The sequence below is a fragment of the Gobio gobio genome, assembly GCF_949357685.1.
Source record: "Gobio gobio genome assembly, chromosome: 19".
Classification (NCBI taxonomy): domain Eukaryota; kingdom Metazoa; phylum Chordata; class Actinopteri; order Cypriniformes; family Gobionidae; genus Gobio; species Gobio gobio.
In genome coordinates this window covers 2,677,216-2,696,650 of record NC_137112.1, presented here as the reverse complement: position 1 = coordinate 2,696,650, position 19,435 = coordinate 2,677,216, and the positions used below count along the sequence as shown (strand labels likewise).

General features: G+C 32.6%; 1 protein-coding gene across 2 annotated transcripts; it reads right to left on the bottom strand.

Annotated features, from left to right (window-relative positions):
* Nucleotides 1-449: 449 nt before the first annotated feature.
* plaat1 (phospholipase A and acyltransferase 1) lies at nucleotides 450-19,272 on the bottom strand. 2 transcript variants are annotated; one of them, XM_079843885.1, is made up of 5 exons: nucleotides 18,771-19,272; nucleotides 18,267-18,322; nucleotides 10,236-10,374; nucleotides 8,309-8,577; nucleotides 450-723 (listed from the first exon to the last, which is right to left on the bottom strand). In XM_079843885.1, exons 2-5 carry the CDS (start codon nucleotides 18,297-18,299, stop codon nucleotides 622-624), a joined length of 543 nt encoding a protein of 180 aa, XP_079700011.1. In that variant the 5' UTR covers nucleotides 18,300-18,322; nucleotides 18,771-19,272; the 3' UTR covers nucleotides 450-621. The 2 variants fall into 2 exon arrangements, with proteins under 2 accessions (XP_079700011.1, XP_079700010.1); XM_079843884.1 differs by lacking the exon at nucleotides 18,771-19,272 and having other exon boundaries at nucleotides 18,267-18,375.
* Nucleotides 19,273-19,435: the final 163 nt, after the last annotated feature.

Below are 19,435 nucleotides of genomic sequence, written 5' to 3'. Positions count from 1 at the left end.
ACACGCATAAACATCCAGTTTAAACATTAACATCCACATACTGCCATTGCACTGCACTTTACGTTCCTATTGTTACTGTGTAACAACCTGTAATAAACCTTGCACATTATACTTCTTTATATATACATATATATATATATTTTATGTTAACCACTTATTTTTAAGTCTACAGTTTATCTCACTTATCATATCCACATATTTTTTTATATTTTTATTTTATCTTATTTCCAATTTTTATCTTTACTTGATTTATTTATAATCCTACTTATGTTAATACTTTTTATTCTAATTTTATTCTATTTCTATTTTAATTTCTTGTAACTGTTATTTGCACTGTCCATGGAGCGGACCTGTTTACATTTCACTGCCAGTTGTATATTGTGTATATAACTGTGTATGTGACAAATAAAACTCTTGAATCTTGAATATGAGGAAATAATCAATTCAAGCGGGATATAAAGCAGTTTTTAATACCACATCAAGTTTTCACAGCAAAAGTTCATTGCATTGTCACACACGTGTGTTCACCCACATCTTATTTGTCAGATGCCCTACAATCTTTCAATCTGAATGTAAAGGCCAGCAGATATAACTCGGGTCACTCATAACGTGTTCTGTGATCTAGAACGGCCTGTTTCTGGAGCGTGTGTTGATGATTCCCAGCACTGAGAACGCACTCGCTGCCGCTGTCACCACACTGATGGCGCCGATCGCCCGGGACGCCTGTGAACACACACAATATCAGATAAACAGCCTCGGGCCCAATCAGAAGACAGCGATGTGAATAATCACCATATTCATCTATCATGGTATTTACATGGTACCTAGACAACATTTTTGGCATCAGGCGAATCAGAACGATGGAAGCTTGTTTCCACCACAGAATAAACAATAAAAAGGTAATTGTTTCTGTTTATCTCACAATTCTTAGAACAAAAAGTCGCATTTATCTTTTAAATCGTTGTATTCCGTGGCGGAAACACGCTTCCATAGACAACCCATCGGTCCGCCATTTTGAAATGTTATAAATTGCAATATATTATAAACGATTTGACATATCAGTACAGAAATTGGTAGAGTTCATCGAGAGCATGTCCTGAAGGTTCATGAGAAGTTTGAACACAGCGCCTCCTAGTGTTCCAAAGATATATACGTTTTTTTGCCAAAACGCTTATAACCAGTATTGTCTTTACATTAATTACTTTACATGGGTTACTTTAACAGATTACTTTACATGGGTTACTTTAACAGATTACTTTTCATGGGTTACTTTATCGGATTACTTTACATGGGTTACTTTAACAGATTACTTTACATGGGTTACTTTAACGGATTACTTTACATGGGTTACTTTAACAGATTACTTTACATGGGTTACTTTATCGGATTACTTTACATGGGTTACTTTAACAGATTACTTTACATGGGTTACTTTATCGGATTACTTTACATGGGTTACTTTAACAGATTACTTTACATGGGTTACTTTAACGGATTACTTTACATGGGTTACTTTAACAGATTACATGGGTTACTTTAACACATTACTTTACTTAGGTTACTTTAACAGATTACTTTACATGAGTTACTTTAACACATTACTTTACTTAGGTTACTTTAACGGATTACTTTACATGAGTTACTTTAACGGATTACTTTACTTGGGTTACTTTAACGGATTACTTTACATGAGTTACTTTAACAGATTACTTGGGTTACTTTAACGGATTACTTTACATGAGTTACTTTAACAGATTACTTTACTTGGGTTACTTTAACGGATTACTTTACATGAGTTACTTTAACGGATGACTTTACTTGGGTTACTTTAACGGATTACTTTACATGAGTTACTTTAACAGATTACTTTACTTGGGTTACTTTAACGGATTACTTTACATGAGTTACTTTAACAGATTACTTTACTTGGGTTACTTTAACGGATTACTTTACATGAGTTACTTTAACGGATTACTTTACTTGGGTTACTTTAACAGATTACTTTACATGAGTTACTTTAACAGATTACTTGGGTTACTTTAACGGATTACTTTACATGAGTTACTTTAACAGATTACTTTACTTGGGTTACTTTAACAGATTACTTTACTTGGGTTACTTAAACAGATTACTTTACATGGGTTACTTTAACAGATTACTTGGGTTACTTTAACAGATTACTTTACTTGGGTTACTTTAACAGATTACTTTACATGGGTTACTTTAACAGATTACTTTACATGGGTTACTTTAACAGATTACATGGGTTACTTTAACATATTACTTTACTTGGGTTACTTTAACGGATTACTTTACATGAGTTACTTTAACGGATTACTTTACTTGGGTTACTTTAACGGATTACTTTACATGGATTACTTTAACGAATTACTTAACTTGGGTTACTTTAACGGATTACTTTACATGAGTTACTTTAACAGATTACTTTACATGGGTTACTTTAACAGATTACTCTAACGGTTTACTTTACATGGATTACTTTAACGGTTTACTTTGCATGGGTTACTTACATGGATTACTTTGCATGGGTTACTTTAACAGATTACTTTACATGGGTTACTTTAACGGATTACTTTACATGCGTTACTTTAACAGATTAGTTTACTTGGGTTACTTTAACGGATTACTTTACATTAGTTACTTTAACGGATTACTTTACATGGGTTACTTTAACGGATTACTTTACATGGGTTACTTTAACGGATTACTTTACATGGATTACTTTAACAGATTACTTTACTTGGGTTACTTTAACGGATTACTTTACATGAGTTACTTTAACAGATTACTTTACATGGGTTACTTTAACAGATTACTTTTCATGGGTTACTTTAACAGATTACTTTACTTGGGTTACTTTAACGGATTACTTTACATGAGTTACTTTAACGGATTACTTTACATGAGTTACTCTTACGGTTTACTTTACATGGGTTACTTTAACAGATTACTTTACATGAGTTACTTTAACGGATTACTTTACATTAGTTACTTTAACGGATTACTTTACTTGGGTTACTTTAACAGATTAGTTTACTTGGGTTACTTTAACGGATTACTTTACATTAGTTACTTTAACGGATTACTTTACATGGGTTACTTTAACGGATTACTTTACATGGGTTACTTTAACGGATTACTTTACATGGATTACTTTAACAGATTACTTTACTTGGGTTACTTTAACGGATTACTTTACATGAGTTACTTTAACGGATTACTTTACATGGGTTACTTTAACAGATTACTTTTCATGGGTTACTTTAACAGATTACTTTACTTGGGTTACTTTAACGGATTACTTTACATGAGTTACTTTAACGGATTACTTTACATGAGTTACTCTAACGGTTTACTTTACATGGGTTACTTTAACAGATTACTTTACATGAGTTACTTTAACGGATTACTTTACATTAGTTACTTTAACGGATTACTTTACTTGGGTTACTTTAACAGATTACTTTACTTGGGTTACTTTAACAGATTACTTTACATGGGTTACTTTAACAGATTACTTTACTTGGGTTACTTTAACAGATTACTTTACTTGGGTTACTTTAACAGATTACTTTACATGGGTTACTTTAACGGATTACTTTACATGGGTTACTTTAACAGATTATTTTACATGGGTTACTTTAACAGATTACTTTACATGGGTTACTTTAACAGATTACTTTACATGGGTTACTTTAACAGATTACTTTACATGGGTTACTTTAACAGATTACTTTACATGGGTTACTTTAACAGATTACTTTACATGGGTTACTTTAACAGATTACTTTACATGGGTTACTTTAACGGATTACTTTACATGAGTTACTTTAACGGATTACTTTACTTGGGTTACTTTAACGGATTACTTTACATGGATTACTTTAACGAATTACTTAACTTGGGTTACTTTAACGGATTACTTTACATGAGTTACTTTAACGGATTACTTTACATGGGTTACTTTAACAGATTACTCTAACGGTTTACTTTACATGGGTTACTTTAACGGTTTACTTTGCATGGGTTACTTACATGGATTACTTTGCATGGGTTACTTTAACGGATTACTTTACATGCGTTACTTTAACAGATTAGTTTACTTGGGTTACTTTAACGGATTACTTTACATTAGTTACTTTAACAGATTACTTTACATGAGTTACTTTAACGGATTACTTTACATGGGTTACTTTAACGGATTACTTTACATGGGTTACTTTAACAGATTACTTTACATGGGTTACTTTAACAGATTACTTTACATGGGTTACTTTAACAGATTACTTTACTTGGGTTACTTTAACGGATTACTTTACATGAGTTACTTTAACGGATTACTTTACTTGGGTTACTTTAATGGATTACTTTACATGAGTTACTTTAACGGATTACTTTACATGGGTTACTTTAACAGATTACTCTAACGGTTTACTTTACATGGGTTACTTTAACGGTTTACTTTGCATGGGTTACTTACATGGATTACTTTACATGGGTTACTTTAACGGATTACTTTACATGCGTTACTTTAACAGATTAGTTTACTTGGGTTACTTTAACGGATTACTTTACATTAGTTACTTTAACAGATTACTTTACATGAGTTACTTTAACGGATTACTTTACATGGGTTACTTTAACGGATTACTTTACATGGGTTACTTTAACGGATTACTTTACATGGGTTACTTTAACAGATTACTTTACATGGGTTACTTTAACAGATTACTTTACATGAGTTACTTTAACAGATTACTTTACATGAGTTACTTTAACGGATTACTTTTCATGGGTTACTTTAACAGATTACTTTACTTGGGTTACTTTAACGGATTACTTTACATGGGTTACTTTAACAGATTACTTTACATGAGTTACTTTAACGGATTACTTTACATGAGTTACTTTAACGGATTACTTTACATGAGTTACTTTAACGGATTACTTTACATTAGTTACTTTAACGGATTACTTTACTTGGGTTACTTTAACAGATTACTTTACATGGGTTACTTTAACGGATTACTTTACATGAGTTACTTTAACGGATTACTTTACTTGGGTTACTTTAACAGATTACTTTACATGAGTTACTTTAACGGATTACTTTACATGAGTTACTTTAACGGATTACTTTACATGGGTTACTTTAACGGATTACTTTACATGAGTTACTTTAACGGATTACTTTACTTGGGTTACTTTAACGGATTACTTTACATGAGTTACTTTAACGGATTACTTTACATGGGTTACTTTAACAGATTACTTTACATTAGTTACTTTAACGGATTACTTTACATGGGTTACTTTAACGGATTACTTTACATTAGTTACTTTAACGGATTACTTTACATGAGTTACTTTAACGGATTACTTTACATGGGTTACTTTAACAGATTACTTTACTTGGGTTACTTTAACGGATTACTTTACATGGGTTTCTTTAACGGATTACTTTACTTGGGTTACTTTAACGGATTACTTTACATGGGTTACTTTAACAGATTACTTTACATGAGTTACTTTAACAGATTACTTTACATGTGTTACTTTAACGGAGTACTTTACATGGGTTACTTTAACAGATTACTTTACTTGGGTTACTTTAACGGATTACTTTACATGAGTTACTTTTACGGATTACTTTACATGGGTTACTTTAACAGATTACTTTACATGAGTTACTTAAACGGATTACTTTACATGGGTTACTTTAACAGATTACTTTACTTGGGTTACTTTAACAGATTACTTTACATGAGTTACTTTAACGGATTACTTTACATGGGTTACTTTAACAGATTACTTTACATGAGTTACTTTAACGGATTACTTTACATGGGTTACTTTAACAGATTACTTTACATGAGTTACTTTAACAGATTACTTTACATGGGTTACTTTAACGGATTACTTTACATGGGTTACTTTAACAGATTACTTTACTTGGGTTACTTTAACGGATTACTTTACATGAGTTAATTTAACTGATTACTTTACATGGGTTACTTTAACAGATTACTTTACATGAGTTACTTTAACGGATTACTTTACATGGGTTACTTTAACAGATTACTTTACATGAGTTACTTTAATGGATTACTTTACATGAGTTACTTTAACGGATTACTTTACATGAGTTACTTTAACGGATTACTTTACATTAGTTACTTTAACGGATTACTTTACTTGGGTTACTTTAACAGATTACTTTACATGGGTTACTTTAACGGATTACTTTACTTGGGTTACTTTAACAGATTACTTTACATGAGTTACTTTAACGGATTACTTAACATGAGTTACTTTAACGGATTACTTTACATGGGTTACTTTAACGGATTACTTTACATGAGTTACTTTAACGGATTACTTTACTTGGGTTACTTTAACGGATTACTTTACATGAGTTACTTTAACGGATTACTTTACATGGGTTACTTTAACGGATTACTTTACATGGGTTACTTTAACGGATTACTTTACATGAGTTACTTTAACGGATTACTTTACATGGGTTACTTTAACAGATTACTTTACTTGGGTTACTTTAACGGATTACTTTACATGGGTTTCTTTAACGGATTACTTTACTTGGGTTACTTTAACGGATTACTTTACATGGGTTACTTTAACAGATTACTTTACATGAGTTACTTTAACAGATTACTTTACATGTGTTACTTTAACGGATTACTTTACATGGGTTACTTTAACAGATTACTTTACTTGGGTTACTTTAACGGATTACTTTACATGAGTTACTTTAACGGATTACTTTACATGGGTTACTTTAACAGATTACTTTACATGAGTTACTTAAACGGATTACTTTACATGGGTTACTTTAACAGATTACTTTACTTGGGTTACTTTAACAGATTACTTTACATGAGTTACTTTAACGGATTACTTTACATGGGTTACTTTAACAGATTACTTTACATGAGTTACTTTAACGGATTACTTTACATGGGTTACTTTAACAGATTACTTTACTTGGGTTACTTTAACAGATTACTTTACATGGGTTACTTTAACGGATTACTTTACATGGGTTACTTTAACAGATTATTTTGCTTGGGTTACTTTAACGGATTACTTTACATGAGTTACTTTAACTGATTACTTTACATGGGTTACTTTAACAGATTACTTTACATGAGTTACTTTAACGGATTACTTTACTTGGGTTACTTTAACGGATTACTTTACATGAGTTACTTTAACGGATTACTTTACATGGGTTACTTTAACAGATTACTTTACATGAGTTACTTTAACAGATTACTTTACATGGGTTACTTTAACGGATTACTTTACATGAGTTACTTTAACGGATTACTTTACATGGGTTACTTTAACGGATTACTTTACATGAGTTACTTTAACGGATTACTTTACTTGGGTTACTTTAACAGATTACTTTACTTGGGTTACTTTAACGGATTACTTTACTTGGGTTACTTTAACGGATTACTTTACATGGGTTACTTTAACGGATTACTTTACATGGGTTACTTTAACGGATTACTTTACATGGGTTACTTTAACGGATTACTTTACATGGGTTACTTTAACAGATTACTTTACTTGGGTTACTTTAACGGATTACTTTACTTGGGTTACTTTAACGGATTACTTTACATGAGTTACTTTAACGGATTACTTTACATGGGTTACTTTAACGGATTACTTTACTTGGGTTACTTTAACGGATTACTTTACATGGGTTACTTTAACAGATTACTTTACATGAGTTACTTTAACGGATTACTTTACATGGGTTACTTTAACAGATTACTTTACATGGGTTACTTTAACAGATTACTTTACTTGGGTTACTTTAACAGATTACTTTACTTGGGTTACTTTAACGGATTACTTTACTTGGGTTACTTTAACAGATTACTTTACATGGGTTACTTTAACAGATTACTTTACTTGGGTTACTTTAACGGATTACTTTAAATGGGTTACTTTAACAGATTACTTTACATGGGTTACTTTAACAGATTACTTTACATGGGTTACTTTAACAGATTACTTTACTTGGGTTACTTTAACAGATTACTTTACTTGGGTTACTTTAACAGATTACTTTACATGGGTTACTTTAACAGATTACTTTACTTGGGTTACTTTAACGGATTACTTTACTTGGGTTACTTTAACGGATTACTTTACATGGGTTACTTTAACAGATTACTTTACTTGGGTTACTTTAACGGATTACTTGAATAATACATGGTAATAATGTGGTGTTTTTTATTAGCCTGACCTGTTCGGACACTCCCTCCCCATAGCGAAGAAGAGTGACAAAGTGTTCACAGTTGCTGCCCAGCAGGTCATATGACACCTCCTGTCCAATGAGGTGCTGCGCTCGCTGTATGATCTCAGAGACGGGCAGTGGCGTGTGATTATCATCATATTTATTGTTGATCCTGTATGAATCTCCTCCCACGACCTCCTTCAAGAGCTGCATGCGGACCACGGCCTTCCGGCTGAACACGGACTTCACGCTGGACATGGCGGCCGCTTGACTCTCGTCTGACGGGGGACACACGTTTATAGACTAATGATTTATGGATATGAATAGCATTAAATATTTCCATGCATTTGGACACGGTTTTAACACTTAACATGATGCATATTTGTCACTCATGCATATTTGAAACCGGTCAGATTTCTGTCGTGTTATAAACCGTTTTAAACACACAATAAGCAGATTTATATATTTATCATCAATAAATTTGAATTAGTTGAATATTGCTTGTTCCACAACTAGCCATGTTTTCTTATTTTGTAACTAATTAACAGATTTAAAACTGATTTTTTTTATGTAAAGCGTCCAAATGAATGGAGATTTTATATGCAATTCAGATTGTATTTTCTTGCAATCCAACGTGTCACACACACACACACTCACTCAATCACACACACTTAACTCAAACACATGCACACACACACTCAAACACACACACACTTAACTCAAACACACACACACAAACACATCCAATCGCACACATTCACACAACTCAAAAGACACGTACACACACTCACTCAATCACACAAACACACATTCACACACACTTAACTCAAACACACACTCACTCAATAACACAAACACTTACACACATTCACACACACTTAATTCAAACACAAACACATCCAATCACACACATTCAAACAACTCAAAACACACGTACGCACACACTCACTCAAACACACACATACACTCAAACATTCACACACACTTAACTCAAACAAACACACTTAACTCAAACACACACGCACACACTTAACTCAAACGCACACACACACTTAACTCAAACACACACACACACTTAACTCAAACACACACACTTAACTCAAACACACGCACACACTTAACTCAAACACACACACACACTTAACTCAAACAAACACACTTAACTCAAACACACACGCACACACTTAACTCAAACGCACACACACACTTAACTCAAACACACACACACACTTAACTCAAACACACACACTTAACTCAAACACACGCACACACTTAACTCAAACACACACACACTTAACTCAAACACACGCACACACTTAACTCAAACACACACGCACACTTAACTCAAACGCACACTTAACTAAAAACACACACACACTTAACTCAAACACACGCACACACTTAACTCAAACATGCGCGCACACTTAACTCAAAAACACTTAACTCAAACACACACACACACTTAACTCACACACACACACACTTACTCAAACACACACACACACACACACACACACACTTAACTCAAACACACACACTTAACTCAAACACACACACTTAACTCAAACACACACACACACTTAACTCAAACACACACGCACACACACACTCAAACACACACTCACTCAATCACACAAACACTCACACACATTCACACAACTCAAACACACGTACACACACACTCAAACACACACTCACTCAAACACTTAACTCAAACACACACACACACACACACACACACACACACTCAAACACACTTAACTCAAACACACGTACACACACTCGCTCAAACACACGTATACACACACTCAAACACACATACATACACTCACCACACGCACAAACACACACGCACATACTGTATGCACACACACTCTCTCACACACTAACACACACTAACACACACTCTCATGTGTGTGGTGTTGTTGAGACTGACCGACAGGCGTGAGGTTGATGATGTATCCGTCTCCCAGGTACAGAGCCCAGTGCTGATAGGCTGGTCTGAAGATCTCGATGAGGTCACCGGGCTGGGCTTCCTCGTGAGATTGATAATTATCGGGTTCACTGGAGGCCATCTGAAGCACACACAGAAATATTACAGAACTGACCGTCACAGGGTAAAAAGGACAGGAGTTCACTTTCAGCCGGTTGTGTTTTTTTATTCAACTTTCAGAAAAATATACAGTGACATTTAACATTAAAAAGAAGTCGAACAGAAATTGCGGATACATATAACCGATCTTACATCGTGGCCTACAGGGCAAAATGTTGCCATTCTCGCGTCAACACAACACGCATGAGCCATGATGCTCGCGGGAACACGTGTGGGAGATGAAGATTTTTAATATTTAGTTTTAAATTGTGTTTTTTTTTTTCACCTGTGTCACTTTATAAAATTGAGGTTAAATCACTGGACATGAATTACTTTACATGGATTACTTTAACAGGTTACTTTACACAGATTACCTTAATGGTGTCTTTACATGGGTTACTTTAACAGGTTACTTTACATGGGTTACTTTAATGGTGTCTTTACATGGATTACTTTAATGGTGTCTTTACATGGATTACTTTAATGGTGTCTTTACATGGGTTACTTTAATGGATTACTTTACATGGATTACTTTAATGTTGTCTTTACATGGATTACTTTACATGGTGTCTTTACATGGATTACTTTAATGGTGTCTTTACATGGATTACTTTAATGGTGTCTTTACATGGATTACCTTAATGGTGTCTTTACATGGATTACTTTAATGGTGTCTTTACATGGGTTACTTTACATGGTGTCTTTACATGGATTACTTTACATGGTGTCTTTACATGGATTACTTTAATGGTGTCTTTACATGGATTACTTTAATGGTGTCTTTACATGGGTTACTTTAATGTTGTCTTTACATGGATTACTTTAATGGTGTCTTTACATGGGTTACTTTAATGGTGTCTTTACATGGGTTACTTTAATGGATTACTTTACATGGATTACTTTAATGTTGTCTTTACATGGATTACTTTACATGGTGTCTTTACATGGATTACTTTAATGGTGTCTTTACATGGATTACTTTAATGGTGTCTTTACATGGATTACTTTAATGTTGTCTTTACATGGATTACTTTACATGGTGTCTTTACATGGGTTACTTTAATGTTGTCTTTACATGGATTACTTTACATGGTGTCTTTACATGGATTACTTTAATGTTGTCTTTACATGGATTACTTTAATGGTGTCTTTACATGGATTACTTTAATGGTGTCTTTACATGGATTACTTTAATGGTGTCTTTACATGGGTTACTTTAATGTTGTCTTTACATGGATTACTTTAATGGTGTCTTTACATGGATTACTTTAATGGTGTCTTTACATGGGTTACTTTAATGGATTACTTTACATGGATTACTTTAATGTTGTCTTTACATGGATTACTTTAATGGATTACTTTACATGGATTACTTTAATGGTGTCTTTACATGGATTACTTTAATGGATTACTTTACATGGATTACTTTAATGTTGTCTTTACATGGATTACTTTACATGGTGTCTTTACATGGATTACTTTAATGGTGTCTTTACATGGATTACCTTAATGGATTACTTTACATGGATTACTTTAATGTTGTCTTTACATGGATTACTTTACATGGTGTCTTTACATGGATTACTTTAATGTTGTCTTTACATGGATTACTTTAATGGTGTCTTTACATGGATTACTTTAATGGTTTCTTTACATGGATTACTTTAATGGTGTCTTTACATGGGTTACTTTAATGTTGTCTTTACATGGATTACTTTAATGGTGTCTTTACATGGATTACTTTAATGGTGTCTTTACATGGGTTACTTTAATGGATTACTTTACATGGATTACTTTAATGTTGTCTTTACATGGATTACTTTAATGGATTACTTTACATGGATTACTTTAATGGTGTCTTTACATGGATTACTTTAATGGATTACTTTACATGGATTACTTTAATGTTGTCTTTACATGGATTACTTTACATGGTGTCTTTACATTGGTATAATTTAATGGTGTCTTTACATGGATTACCTTAATGGATTACTTTACATGGATTACTTTAATGTTGTCTTTACATGGATTACTTTAATGGATTACTTTACATGGATTACTTTAATGTTGTCTTTACATGGATTACTTTACATGGTGTCTTTACATGGATTACTTTAATGGTGTCTTTACATGGATTACTTTAATGGATTACTTTACATGGATTACTTTAATGTTGTCTTTACATGGATTACTTTAATGGTGTCTTTACATGGATTACTTTAATGGTGTCTTTACATGGATTACTTTAATGTTGTCTTTACATGGATTACTTTACATGGTGTCTTTACATGGATTACTTTAATGTTGTCTTTACATGGATTACTTTAATGGATTACTTTACATGGATTACTTTAATGGTGTCTTTACATGGATTACTTTAATGGATTACTTTACATGGATTACTTTAATGTTGTCTTTACATGGATTACTTTACATGGTGTCTTTACATGGATTACTTTAATGGTGTCTTTACATAGATTACTTTAATGGTGTCTTTACATGGATTACCTTAATGGTGTCTTTACATGGGTTACTTTAATGGATTACTTTACATGGATTACTTTAATGGTGTCTTTACATGGGTTACTTTAATGGATTACTTTACATGGATTACTTTAATGGTGTCTTTACATGGATTACTTTAATGGTGTCTTTACATGGATTACTTTAATGGATTACTTTACATGGATTACTTTAATGTTGTCTTTACATGGATTACTTTACATGGTGTCTTTACATGGATTACTTTAATGGTGTCTTTACATGGATTACCTTAATGGTGTCTTTACATGGATTACTTTAATGGTGTCTTTACATGGATTACCTTAATGGTGTCTTTACATGGATTACTTTAATGGTGTCTTTACATGGGTTACTTTAATGGTGTCTTTACATGGATTACTTTACATGGTGTCTTTACATGGATTACTTTAATGGTGTCTTTACATGGATTACTTTAATGGTGTCTTTACATGGATTACTTTAATGGTGTCTTTACATGGATTACCTTAATGGTGTCTTTACATGGATTACTTTAATGGTGTCTTTACATGGATTACTTTAATGGTGTCTTTACATGGATTACTTTAATGGTGTCTTTACATGGGTTACTTTAATGTTGTCTTTACATGGATTACTTTAATGGTGTCTTTACATGGGTTACTTTAATGTTGTCTTTACATGGATTACTTTAATGGTGTCTTTACATGGATTACTTTAATGGTGTCTTTACATGGATTACCTTAATGGTGTCTTTACATGGGTTACTTTAATGGTGTCTTTACATGGATTACTTTAATGGTGTCTTTACATGGGTTACTTTAATGTTGTCTTTACATGGATTACTTTACATGGTGTCTTTACATGGATTACTTTAATGGTGTCTTTACATGGATTACTTTAATGGTGTCTTTACATGGATTACCTTAATGGTGTCTTTACATGGGTTACTTTAATGTTGTCTTTACATGGATTACTTTAATGGTGTCTTTACATGGATTACTTTAATGGTGTCTTTACATGGATTACCTTAATGGTGTCTTTACATGGATTACTTTAATGTTGTCTTTACATGGATTACTTTAATGGTGTCTTTACATGGATTACTTTAATGGTGTCTTTACATGGATTACTTTAATGGTGTCTTTACATGGATTACTTTAATGGTGTCTTTACATGGGTTACTTTAATGTTGTCTTTACATGGATTACTTTACATGGTGTCTTTACATGGATTACTTTAATGGTGTCTTTACATGGATTACTTTAATGGTGTCTTTACATGGATTACCTTAATGGTGTCTTTACATGGGTTACTTTAATGGTGTCTTTACATGGATTACTTTAATGGTGTCTTTACATGGATTACTTTAATGGTGTCTTTACATGGATTACCTTAATGGTGTCTTTACATGGATTACTTTAATGTTGTCTTTACATGGATTACTTTAATGTTGTCTTTACATGGATTACTTTAATGTTGTCTTTACATGGATTACTTTAATGGTGTCTTTACATGGATTACTTTAATGGTGTCTTTACATGGATTACCTTAATGGTGTCTTTACATGGGTTACTTTAATGTTGTCTTTACATGGATTACTTTACATGGTGTCTTTACATGGATTACTTTAATGGATTACTTTACATGGTGTCTTTACATGGATTACTTTATGGTGTCTTTACATGGATTACTTTACATGGATTACTTTACATGGTGTCTTTACATGGATTACCTTAATGGTGTCTTTATATGGTTTACTTTAATGGATTACTTTACATGGATTACTTTGATGTTGTCTTTACATGGATTACTTTAATGGTGTCTATACATGGATTACTTTAATGTTGTCTTTACATGGATTACTTTACATGGTGTCTTTACATGGATTACTTTATGGTGTCTTTACATGGATTACTTTACATGGTGTCTTTACATGGATTACTTTACATGGATTACTTTACATGGTGTCTTTACATGGATTACCTTAATGGTGTCTTTACATGGGTTACTTTAATGGATTACTTTACATGGTGTCTTTACATGGATTACTTTACATGGATTACTTTACATGGTGTCTTTACATGGATTACCTTAATGGTGTCTTTACATGGGTTACTTTAATGGATTAATTTACATGGATTACTTTAATGGATTAATTTACATGGATTACTTTAATGGATTAATTTACATGGATTACTTTAATGTTGTCTTTACATGGATTACTTTAATGGTGTCTTTAGATGGATTACTTTAATGGTGTCTTTACATGGGTTACTTTAATGTTGTCTTTACATGGATTACTTTAATGGTGTCTTTACATGGATTACTTTACATGGATTACTTTAATGTTGTCTTTACATGGATTACTTTAATGGTGTCTTTACATGGATTACTTTAATGGTGTCTTTACATGGATTACTTTACATGGTGTCTTTACATGGATTACTTTACATGGATTACTTTACATGGTGTCTTTACATGGATTACCTTAATGGTGTCTTTACATGGGTTACTTTAATGGATTACTTTACATGGATTACTTTAATGTTGTCTTTACATGGATTACTTTAATAGTGTCTTTACATGGATTACTTTAATGGTGTCTTTACATGGATTACTTTAATGGTGTCTTTACATGGGTTACTTTAATGTTGTCTTTACATGGATTACTTTACATGGTGTCTTTACATGGATTACTTTAATGGTGTCTTTACATGGATTACTTTAATGGTGTCTTTACATGGATTACTTTAATGTTGTCTTTACATGGATTACTTTAATGGTGTCTTTACATGGATTACTTTACATGGTGTCTTTACATGGATTATCTTAATGGTGTCTTTACATGGGTTACTTTAATGGATTACTTTACATGGTGTCTTTACATGGATTACTTTATGGTGTCTTTACATGGATTACTTTACATGGATTACTTTACATGGTGTCTTTACATGGATTACCTTAATGGTGTCTTTACATGGGTTACTTTAATGGATTACTTTACATGGATTACTTTAATGTTGTCTTTACATGGATTACTTTAATGGTGTCTTTACATGGATTACTTTAATGGTGTCTTTACATGGGTTACTTTAATGGATTACTTTACATGGATTACTTTAATGTTGTCTTTACATGGATTACTTTAATGGTGTCTTTACATGGATTACTTTAATGGTGTCTTTACATGGATTACTTTAATGGTGTCTTTACATGGGTTACTTTAATGTTGTCTTTACATGGATTACTTTAATGGTGTCTTTACATGGATTACTTTAATGTTGTCTTTACATGGATTACTTTAATGGTGTCTTTACATGGATTACTTTACATGGTGTCTTTACATGGATTATCTTAATGGTGTCTTTACATGGGTTACTTTAATGGATTACTTTACATGGTGTCTTTACATGGGTTACTTTAATGGTGTCTTTACATGGATTACTTTAATGGTGTCTTTACATGGGTTACTTTAATGTTGTCTTTACATGGATTACTTTAATGGTGTCTTTACATGGATTACTTTAATGTTGTCTTTACATGGATTACTTTAATGGTGTCTTTACATGGATTACTTTACATGGTGTCTTTACATGGATTATCTTAATGGTGTCTTTACATGGGCTACTTTAATGGATTACTTTACATGGTGTCTTTACATGGATTACTTTATGGTGTCTTTACATGGATTACTTTACATGGATTACTTTACATGGTGTCTTTACATGGATTATCTTAATGGTGTCTTTACATGGGCTACTTTAATGGATTACTTTAATGGTGTCTTTACATGGATTACTTTAATGGTGTCTTTACATGGATTACTTTAATGGTGTCTTTACATGGGTTACTAAAATGTATTACTTTACATGGATTACTTTATGGTGTCTTTACATGGATTACTTTACATAGTGTCTTTACATGGATTACCTTAATGGTGTCTTTACATGGGTTACTTTAATGGATTACTTTACATGGATTACTTTAGTGTTGTCTTTACATGGATTACTTTAATGGTGTCTTTACATGGATTACTTTAATGGTGTCTTTACATGGGTTACTTTAATGGTGTCTTTACATGGATTACTTTAATGTTGTCTTTACATGGATTACTTTAATGGTGTCTTTACATGGATTACTTTAATGGTGTCTTTACATGGATTACTTTAATGGTGTCTTTACATGGATTACTTTAATGGTGTCTTTACATGGGTTACTTTAATGGTGTCTTTACATGGATTACTTTAATGTTGTCTTTACATGGATTACTTTAATGGTGTCTTTACATGGATTACTTTAATGGTGTCTTTACATGGATTACTTTAATGGTGTCTTTACATGGATTACTTTAATGGTGTCTTTACATGGGTTACTAAAATGTATTACTTTACATGGATTACTTTAATGGTGTCTTTACATGGATGACTTTACATGGATTACTTTAATGATGTCTTTACATGAATTAATTTAATAGTGTCTTTACATGGATTACTTTAATAGTGTCTTTACATGGATTACTTTAATAGTGTCTTTACATGGATTACTTTAATAGTGTCTTTACATGGATTTTTTTAATTGTGTCTTTCCATGGATTACTTCAATGTTGTCTTTACATGGATTACTTTAATGGTGTCTTTACATGGATTACTTTAATGGTGTCTTTACATGGGTTACTTTAATGGTGTCTTTACATGGGTTACTAAAATGTATTACTTTACATGGATTACTTTAATGGTGTCTTTACATGGATTACTTTAAATGGATTACTTTAATGGTGTCTTTACATGGATTACTTTACATGGATTACTTTAATGATGTCTTTACATGGATTACTTTAAATGGATTACTTTAATGATGTCTTTACATGAATTACTTTAATAGTGTCTTTACATGGATTACTTTACATGGATTTTTTTAATTGTGTCTTTACATGGATTACTTTACATGGATTACTTTAATGGTGTCTTTACATGGATTACTTTACATGGATTACTTTAATGTTGTCTTTACATGGATTACTTCAATGTTGTCTTTACATGGATTACTTTAATGGATTACTTTAATGGTGTCTCTACATGGATTACTTTACATGGATTACTTCAATGTTGTCTTTACATGGATTACTTGATTATAGATTAACAAAAGTCTTATGGGTTTGAGATGAGTGATTAATGGCAGAATTTTCTATTTTTGGGCGAACTAACCCTTTACTTTTAATAGGTCAAAGGTTGACTCTAATATATTCAGTGCACCATGGGTATTTTTAGGTTGTCTGCCGAATCCTGAATCATTATTTTAGACGCTTGCTTGGTTTATAAAATGTATAGTAAACAGTATTTTTACATTTTTAAAAAATTTTGCTTGTTTACTCACATTAACACTTCTTCTATGTTGATTATCCATCATCCCAAAGCATAATTCTGCACATTCTGAGGGAAAAATACTCCAATGTTTTAAATCTTTCTCCATTTCTCCTTCCATCATCCTTCATACACACAGACTTTAAAGCTGCTGAAGTGAGAGTTATCATCAGACAACACTGAAATCAATACGAATATCACATTTCTGAACGTTTGACGTTTCTGAGCATGTAAAGTGAGTTGATGTGAAAACAGCCAGAGAATGCTGGAGTAACACAAGACAATGAAAAGGGAACACACACACACACACACGTAAACACAGGCTCTTACAACACACTCACAATGGCTGCTAATAATAGAGAAACAAGTGGAAAAGTGCCATGAAACGTTACACTGTGTTTATCAATAATTATCTCTTGTATAAACTGCATCATGTTATTGGACCACTGTACTTCTGTAAAACAATTGAATACCATTATAGACAGATTTGATTTTCATCTCAAATATACTCACTCACTTATTAGCAGATTTCATCATCAGATCAGAATTATTTCAGCCCTCCATCGGTTATCCGTATGATCCCAGAGAAACGTGTGTGTGTGTGTGTGTCAGGAGAGTCTGATGGACGAGAGGTTTCAGAACAGCTGTTGCGGTCACTCACGGGTCAGTGTGTGTGTGTGTGTGTGTGTGTGTGTGTGTGTGTGTGTGTGTGTGTGTGCGTGTCACAGCACCTCTGCCCTCAGGAGCTCAAACGGAAGGGCAAACGTGTGATTTGCTGTGTTCACGCTAATCCAGTTCAGTGAGTCTGAGAACAAACTCAAGTCATCTGTTCTGCTGTCGATCAACACTACACAAAACATGTTTCTGCTTTTTATGAAGTAAATGTGAGTTTATTTAGTAAGGGGTAAAGATCACCTCATACATTCACATGAAACTGTAAACATTATTAAACTCGGCTCAGACCTTCAGGCCGTTCTGACTCGCGGTCTCTTTTCAAACTGATCCGATTTATGGTTTTCCTAAAAATGAATATAAAAAAATTATCAAAACTTTAATACAGTAACTCTAATAAATTATTTGTGCTTCATCCACTAGGCATCTATCACTGGCAAAGCCTAGCAGCTAGTTTAGGACATGCTAGTAACAGGCTAATTCATGTTAAAACATGCTAGCAACTTGATT